Below are 9305 nucleotides of genomic sequence, written 5' to 3'. Positions count from 1 at the left end.
TAATAGATAAAACCATGATTTATTACACTGTACAAAACTAGATTCAGAACAAGCAAGTGCAGAATATAGTACATGATTTATTTTTCTGTACATTACATATTTATTAAATTTCACTGACAAACCCAAAACTTCCCTAATTTTTCCTTTACCTGCCTAAGCCAAGAAATGAATTTTGTTCTACAGGACAGAAGAAAATAGCTTCCTGGAGAATTTATCATCTGCCGAACTTGGCTGAAGGTGCTTCAGCTCAGACTGCCTTTCAGCCTTTCCCACAGCTTGTAAAGCCTTGTCAGGTTAGAACCTCAGGTGGCAGAATTCATGTCCTGCCCCAGTACCAGCATAGAAACAAGCAACTCCATTCTTGTTAACTTTCAATAGTGTCTTCTTCTTAGAAGATGAATTAATGCAGTTGCATTTGTAGACATACCAAACAGCATAAATGAAAGCTGTAGCTACCATAAAAAACAACAAAAATCACCTTCCAGTAGCCCCAGACTCATCTCTCAAGTTATGCAGAGTGTGCTGAGATAGGTTATATGTTTAATGAAGTCCTTAAAAATATTTTTGCATAATGTATGTACAAAGATCAGTTGATTTCCTTCATTCATAGGCTGAGCAGCAGATGGAACCACAGCTGTATTATATTCACTAGCCCACAATAATTAATGCCATCTTGGTAACTGCTGCATTAAGAGTCCAAGAGAATATTGGTCTATTCATTATAATAGCGTAAATTATATGGAGGTGTTTGGAAAACAGTGGCTTAAAGAAAGAAGGATTAACCAAAAACCCTTCCTTTGGTCCCTGTAAGAGCAGTTTAACTCTTCCATGAAATTTTCCAAACTCCCCCACATAATTTTAAGCAACTATTAAGGCGTCAAAGAATAAAGTTGAGATTAAAATGGTCTTTCTTGGACTTGAAAAGAAGTCCGCTTCAGATTTCCTGACAAAGAAATTTTCTTCATGTGTCTCCTTCTCCTCAGCTCTTTTCTGCACATAAACACCACACACCAAATAAGCCTGTCTGATGATCTCCCACATATCTTTTTTAAATTACAACAAAACTCTACACTTAAATATATTGCACAAAAAGCATAACATATCCTGCCTGACTCTGCACAAAAATGGCCACAAACAGCTACTGAACATCTCAAAACTTGAAGAGATCAATGAAATGCTGAGGAGATACTGGCATGAGACAGGTGTTTGGATCACTGGCTGTGCAGGGGTGTCCTGTATCCTGAAAAATGAAGGACAAAAAAAAGTAAGCTATCTTTCCATACCCACAATAGCCCCTCCCCTCCCAATGTAAAAAAAAACCCAACCAAAACTAAAAGCAAAAATTCACATATAGGCACATGCGACTACTTCCACTCTAAACAAACTGATAGGAACTTGCTCTTCTCAAGATTTCACTATTTCTCTTTAAGCACTCTAGATTAAGTTGTTAAGAAAATAGGCCCTTCCCATTTGACTGGGGTAGTACAGGGTGTCTTCATTTTTCAGAGAAAAACACCCCAAACAAAACACACCCCTGGACACGCACCCCTTGTTCCTACCCAAACCAACACCTGAGTCAGAGCTCTTGAAAACATTCCATATTCCTTATCCATTAGTTTTTAGTAACTAAAACCAAAGAAAATCCACTGCTTTGTTGAACCTACATTTTCTGTTCTATGAAAATCTGGAATCAACTCCTACTTCAGGGGGGAAAATAAGCTCCTTGCTTTCAAACTGAAGGGCAGCAGACATTCCCAAGGAAACCTGAACAGCATGTTTGAAGTCCCAGCCGTATCAGTTTTTCTCCCTGCTTGTTCCCCCTGCCACTGATCTTTTTCTCCTCTTTCACTCCGACATTTTCCCCACCTGAAAGCACGGCCTTAAAACACAAGTTAGCACCCAGGCAGGTTTGGAATACAGAATACAGAAGCCAGGATGGAAAGACTCTGTCATTACAAGTTCACTAAGCCTGTGGTGCTTGCTTTAATATTACAGAAACTTGAACTCAGCAGAATTGTCTGGTTATTTAGGACTCAAATTTCTCTTCAAATGAAAAGTTCAGTTTTGCACCTCATTAGAACCTTCTAAAGGAAGGAAATACTAGAGGTGTAATAAGGAGAAAGTCCCAGACAGTTTAATTAAGAGGTTAAACACCTTAAGGGATCAACAATGTTTTAAAGCTCAGAAACTGTCCTCCCCAGGTCTTAAGGGGTTTCTCTCCCTTTCCAGCAGCGTTGACAAATTAATCATATGGGGCAAAAAAACTTCTCTCACTTGGAAACTGACATAAGGAAAGTGCTGTCAAAGATGCCACCTTCCCTTCCACACCCAAACAAACATGAACAAAAAAGAGAAGAGACAAACAGATCAGAGCCCAGGTAGAACTGGTAGAACTGCCTGTATCTGGGGAAGCTGCAGATGAGAAAACAGAAGACTAAGACCACCTGCCACCTTCATCTTGAGCTGACACTTGGAAGGAAGAGATGGATACACCACAGCAGAAACCGCTCTCAAAGGTAGCTGCTAATGAACCGTCATCTTCCATACCCATGTAAATGTCATATCATTACTTTCCATTTCCAGGAAAACACACTATCAGAATTAAGGATTCTGGAAAAGGAAGCTCCAGTCTATCCCCTTTTAGTGCTTTTTTATACTCCTAAATATTTTAGACAGAATTTGTACCATGCTATCTGCTTTGCTCTGCGCATCATCCCAAAAATGCTTCTGAAAGCTCTGCTCAGTCAGGAATTACAGGTCCAATAAAAATGTCGGTAAGATCAGTTCTTGGGGTTTTTAGGTATTAAAACAAAAGAAACAGCAATTTCACAGGGGGGTGGGGTGGTGGGAAGTGGTGAGGATTGAAAAGAAGACTCATAACTTTTCTGTAATTATTAGTATTCCTCCTTCCAAGAAAAAGGCATTTTGCTCAAAATGCCATTTAATAAATGGTGTTCAAATCATACTTACTTTCAATGTAGCTACTTACAGCTAAACCGGAATTCTTTTAAATTAACATAATACTTCACCAGGAGGAGTGTTTACTGGCAAATGTAATAGTTTTCCTCCTCAAATTTTATCATAACTGGAAATTAAGAAGCTCCCATAATAACTTTGGAACTACAGTCCTTTTCTATATAATTATTTCCACCATTTCTTCATTTAGAAAGCAACATTTTAATTGCCTCCTTCCACTCTCTCAAGTCATCCCGTTTTGGGAATTTCTTTTCAGAGATACTTTCATAAAAATATGTATGACTAAAGCATCCCAAGTGGAATAAAATCAGTTCTAGTACCCTTGCATTAAAGAAAGTTATCTGAGCTTCATGTTACTGTCATTTTAGTACTGAATTAAATACATCGGGGAGTGCCAAAACAGTTTCTAACACTGAGTGCAGAGAAACCCATTTCTTCGCAAATCTCACTCATCTCACCAACAACATGCACCTACTACGTTCATTAGAAGCTGAATTATGGCACTAGTTTAAATGGCATTAACAGGGAATATGACAACAATAAAAAGCAAACCTGATGAAAAACTAAGACAGAAAGTCGCAGCTACCTTATCTAATAGGAAACAAGGAACAAAGTATTCCTGCTTCTAAACTGATGTGGGGAATCAAAAAACACCCACCAAAACAAAAAAAAAAACAAACACACAGAGTGTCAAACAATTAGAAATTAATCTCTTATTCACTTGGACATTACAGAACAGTCAGCAATGGAAACAGATGAGACACACAGGCAATACCTTGAGTAACAAAGCAAGGTGGTAGTCCTTTGGGATCATGAAGAAGGGAGCAGGAAGGAGAGACAAAGTAAAAGAAGCAGAGTTAAGGTTTACTGAAGCTGAGGTTCATGAGCCATTCAGAAAAATAGTCTTTTATTCTCCTGACAAATCACAAGCAGCTGGAGAACAAAAACCAGCACAAGCCCCAAGATTAAAGCCGAGTGTGAGGTATTTCACTTACGCAAAAGAGTTACACTGTTTTGCATAAAGCCCGGGATACTGAAAGAAGAAAGAGGTTTTTCAACTTCTATGGCCATCTCGGGGATAACTGAAGTGTGCTACTGAGCCACGAAAATGAAAATTACCTACAATTGCAATGTTGCCTAGTGGAACAGAAGAAATAGTATCTGTAGAAAGCATTTAGAGAGCTATCAGTCAATAATTAGCTTGCCACTACTTTGACGCTACTGGAATTACAGATTTTGCTCATTTTCATCATGGACAAATGAAGACACTTCTCAAATACATTCATTTGATATAGAGAGTTTCTTACAGTCACTCCCTTTAACACAGCAGAGTACAAGATGTTCTATTATATCACTGTGCTTCCTACAGCGCATTTAGGAGTCTCCTTGTATTCAACATTACTATGGTCACAGGTTTTAAACAAACATGGCAATACAAATGCTACTTCTTGAAAGCTCTTAAGGACTTCTTAAAAGTAACACTAAAATAATTAAAGCACATTGAAAAGTAAAGTCATTTCCCTACTTCTACTGTTTGCTAATTCAGTTCAGTAGCCATCAGTCTCTTATTTTGCAAGACCTTCTTTACAAGGACACAAAATGCAGGACAAAGAACTTCCTGTGTGTAGGTCCCATGTTGCCAGCAATTACATTATAGTATCAATTTCATAAACTTATTAAGATTCTTTTCATCACTATCTAAGCCTGTGCTTTGTGGCTATTTCAGAACCTCACTGCTTTGGTTCTTAGAAACTCTTAACTCAGAAGTTTACTCACAACCAATTTCTACAATGTATTTGCATCAAGGCTGTCCCTTAGCTTAAATAGTTTCCTTAAGTAGTCTCATGTTTATTCATCCCTTTTCTTTCTCTGAGAAGTATTTAGGACTATCGGCCACATTCCTTAGTAGCTTTAACACAGTTAAGGTAAAAGAAATTAACCTCTGCTAGTCATCTTCAAGCCCTGGTCACTTAAATACTTGTTCCCCTGTAACTATTCCAATGTTCAGCTTTGTTCTTGAATGAGTGGAAGAAAAAAATACAACCCAAAACACACAAGCCCAAAGGTGCAACACCAAGAAGTGTTCAGCCCACTGCCTGAAGTTCTTCTTGAAAGCAAAAGCTTGCTGATTTTGGTAGTGTACCATTAAAAGAAGAAACGAAGTTTTTATGTACTATAAGCTATGTGAAGAATCCAGTGCTTCCCTTTGTTTCAAGATTCCAACACTTGGTACTTTTCTTCTGTAAAGTACTGTGATTTCTATTCTAAAGTTTGGTTTTGATCCCAATCCCCATATGCTCAATGGAATTAGGCAGAGTGAAAAATTGAGTTGGGAAAAAATCTGTACATTATATTAATAGATATAATTAAGACAACCACTCATATACATATTTAACTTAACAATCTGCCTAATCAAGTATGATACTGAAGCTTGAATGAATTGTCAAAGCCTAATAAAAGTTCTTTCCAATTAAGAAATATTTTCACCTAGCACAGAAATTTTCTAGAACCAATGGAGGACCCTCCTGCCCTCTGCTTTGTTTCTCATCTCTTTTTAGAAAGCTTAACAGATGATATAGAAACAAATGCCTGAAAAATCAGAACTACTGTTCCTCTGTATAACTCAGAGAGACTAGCACTACTTTATTCACACTACCCTATAAGCAGAGGAACAGTTTTTCAGACCAATTATCGGTGTCCTGACAATAAGGGTACCAGTTGTGCTGAAATAAATTTGTTTGATAATCTATTTCAGCCTGATCAAATATTTATTTCAAGGCTTAGCTTCCAAGTCCTACAGAAGGAAAACTGCAGTGCAGGCTTGCAGAATAATCAGGTTGGGCAGCACCTCAGGAGGTCTCCAGTCCAGCCCTCTGCTCAAAGCGGGTGAGCTGTGAGATCAGACCAGGTTGCTCTGAGCTCCACCCAGTCAGGCCTTGAAAATGAAGGATGGAAACTGCACAAGCTCTATGGTCAAACCATTCCCTTACCTGGCTCTCCCCACAGCAGACTCTGGTGTTCCTCTGACAGAGTCTTTCCCAGACTCTCCTCATAGAGCAGGTCTTCAAGCCCAGAGGACAAGTCCTCAAGCCTCCCTGCTTACTTTGTCCTCACCTGAACACCATCCAGTTTATCAGTATCGTTTTTTTTGTATTGAGGCTGGATGCGGTGTCCCTGATGAGTGCCAAGTGAAAAGGGATAATCACCTTCCTCAATCTGCTGACCATGCTCTTGGTAAAACAGCCAATCCCAAACGCCTGCTGCCAAATTTTAGTGCATCTATAGCCACACCATCCCCACAACCTGCCCAAATCTGCAGGAGGAGGCAGTCAGCACTGCAATGGTGATCATCTGGGTACCGCTCATCAATCCAAACAAAGTCTCTTCATAAATTACTGTGTTAAGTTACAGGTTCACTGCTTCTTACTGACACACATGATATCCAAAGTTAAACATTTAATTCCAAACACATTTTAGTCATTCCTAATATTAAAGTAGTATACTTTTAATTATACTAAGATGAGAAGAGACAATTTTACTGTAGAAAGCATTAATCAGACAATCCAAACAAATCCAATACCAAAAATGCCCACCTGCCTGCATGCTGTGTGCTTACCTTTAACATTTCCACTTTCAAAGAGAAAACTTCACCCTACATCCTGAGCAACATGATAAAGACCAATTGCACTGTAATGTCTCTCTTGACACAGGCTGGTCAGGAAATGCCCAGACTTTTCAGAGCAGAAAACAATTCTGACTACCTGCTTTCCTACTATTAATTTAGCAAAACATATTAGTACCTGGAAAGGCTCCTGTGGTATCAAGGACACGTACACAACTTCAAGATGACATCATTCAGGAACGTGCTACTTTGAAAGCTAGCTTATCCTATTAAACTGCCTTGAGTTTTCCATGGAAAATAAAAAAGCCTCACACTGACTTTCAACTCCTCTTAAAATTACAGAAAGGCGACACAAGAGAAACTAATTTCTGTGAATTAGAATATGATTGTTTTCCAAGATTTCTCAAACATTTTGTGCTCTTGTTGTCTCCTTACCATGACCCATACTTGAGCTTTAAGCTGCAAAATTAAAAAGATGTCTCACTAACTACAAGGCTAGATTATGGTACAACAAAAAGTAAAAGTAGGACTATGTGCTCATGCACGAGTTAAACATGAGAACACCCTACAAAAGTTAAAATTGTCGTGTAAGACAGAACATGCTTCATGGTAAACATCAGAATCAACATAAAATAAATTCTGAATGAAGCTTCAAACACCCCTCTGAACTTCATATGGGACAGAAGCAAGGCTAAAAAAATACAAAGTTCTACACCCATGTGATAGGAATGCTATAGTACTCAGTTCTCATTAGAGACATACTGATTGCCATGCTATCACTAGAAAAGGGATGTCAAAATGGCCAACTCCATACAAGTTGCTAACCACTCTGCATAAGACTAAAGAGATACAAAAGACAAAGTGCAATGCTTTCTACATCGCATTTTTCCTTGCAATTCCAAGCATTGAGGTTATCAGGTATCAAGAGACACGAATGGTAGATAAAGAACAACTTTGGAATGTATTACTGAAGTTTTATATATGTGGAAGTTCTATGATTTAAAAGTTCGATATTGTTCAATCACATTTCAGATGAGTAATCTGACAAGATGATCTTAATATTTTTCCTTTCAGACAATCAGCAGTAGCTGTTTGAACTTATTTCTGATTTTCTCTTTCAAAGCTCTTACCTTCCAGAAGAGAATACTACAGTGTCGACAGAAATGCAAGGTGTCCCCGTACTGCTCCTTTATTGGGTAGTATTTCTGAAGTGCAAAGTACATCAGCTTCCAGTCAATGTGACCTTCCTCTGACAGGATCAAATGCCTACAAAACTGGACATAAATTATAATATAAAATCAGGTAAAGCACTGGAAAATAAAATGGTAGTTAAACTGAAGTTCTGTAACTGGAATGCTTTCAAGTCAATAATCTGACATCACACATCTCTGAAAAGCAGTGAGAGATCGAGCCACAAGAAAGGTAAAACACTAAAAATAGGAGAGTACACATTGCCAAGAAAAAGTAGGCCATACACAACTGATCCAACTCCACTGTCTTGAAATTATTCTAATTATAGTCAATAACCACATAACTAAAATAGTATTTAGAGCCATAAGTACTTCATTTTATACTTAAACTTCACAACACTCAGAAATAAGATTTAAAAATGATTGTGCATTACAAATAGTGGTTTTCTGTTAAGATAGTAACTATGGATTTAAATAAAGCTTTTTTCTTTCATTTTAAAAGCATATACATTATTATTTTTCATATTTACTTATGATCTTTTTAGAAGGATAGCAATAATCAGTGATTGATTTACTTCTTGAAGATATAATCTTTATGTAAAGATTAGCTGGTGCACAGTGGCTATTTCTCCCAGCTTAACATACAGCCAAGGTTTATTAAGTATGCACTTGTAAGACTTCTTGTTCCACTGAGTGTGGATTAATGCTAATACATTGAGGGCTTTCTTCATTCAGAAGACTACTCCTAGATGGGGAGAATAGCCCTGCCTTTGTGATTTCAGCTACACTTCATTTCATAATAGCTTCCCTGTGTAGAGTTCTCATTTTTTCTAAAAGTGCTCTTCAGATATCAAGTACGTTTTTGCGGTTGTTTCAATGGTTCAAAGACACTGCAGAGGGCAGGAAAAACAACATAACGTGTGTCTGGAGCTTATTAAGGCAGTACACTTTTAAACAGAAAAAGCAGAATTTAATATTGGAAAATAAATAATTAGATTTCTATCATTAAAAACTCTATCAGAAACTAAATGTGAACACTTAGGAACGCATTGGGAACACTGTGTAGAAGTGTCCTGCATAAGGCATAGGGCTGGCTAATTCTACTGAAATACTTAAGCAATTTTTTCCCAGCTTTACCTCAGTGCAACAGCTTCCACTCCAGCCAGTTTTGTCACTGTTCAGTAGGGCTTACCTCATCTACTCTCAAAATACATTTGACTGCTACATTAAACTTAAACCTCTCCTCACAACTTCACCTCACACTCTCCTGAGCTGCCTTTGAAGGCAGATTTTTCAGTTTGCCTATGCCTGTCTGTATTCTCTATGAATAGATCCTTTCATCTCACCAAAATTTTTACTTGGATCAACTCCACACAAGTTAATTATCTGCACTTCTGTCTTTCCTGTTACAATAATAGTTAATTTGGTAGTCACCAACTAAGTGGTACCACTTTGACTTGTCAGATTTAAGAATGAGTATTTTCACTTCCTCCTGTCTGGAATGTACCAGGTTTTTA

The 9305-nt window shown here is 37.8% G+C and overlaps 1 protein-coding gene across 3 annotated transcripts in view; it reads right to left on the bottom strand.

Moving 5' to 3' along the window:
- The window catches only part of FBXO25 (F-box protein 25), a 34417-nt gene continuing 25112 nt past the window's right edge, over window positions 1-9305 (bottom strand). For 2 of the 3 annotated variants that reach the window (XM_065056014.1, XM_013368448.3), the window contains 2 exons: window positions 7729-7872; window positions 1-1240 (listed from right to left, as the gene is read on the bottom strand). In XM_065056014.1, coding sequence (XP_064912086.1) covers window positions 1151-1240; window positions 7729-7872 — 234 coding nt within the window. In that variant the 3' untranslated portion in view covers window positions 1-1150. Of the gene's footprint in view, window positions 1241-3751; window positions 3779-7728; window positions 7873-9305 lie in introns of all 3 variants that reach the window. The other variant, XM_065056013.1, reaches the window with a different exon arrangement.

Source organism: Columba livia, chromosome 3 (genome assembly GCF_036013475.1).
Source record: "Columba livia isolate bColLiv1 breed racing homer chromosome 3, bColLiv1.pat.W.v2, whole genome shotgun sequence".
Lineage (NCBI taxonomy): Eukaryota > Metazoa > Chordata > Aves > Columbiformes > Columbidae > Columba > Columba livia.
This window is presented reverse-complemented; position numbering and strand designations above follow the sequence as displayed.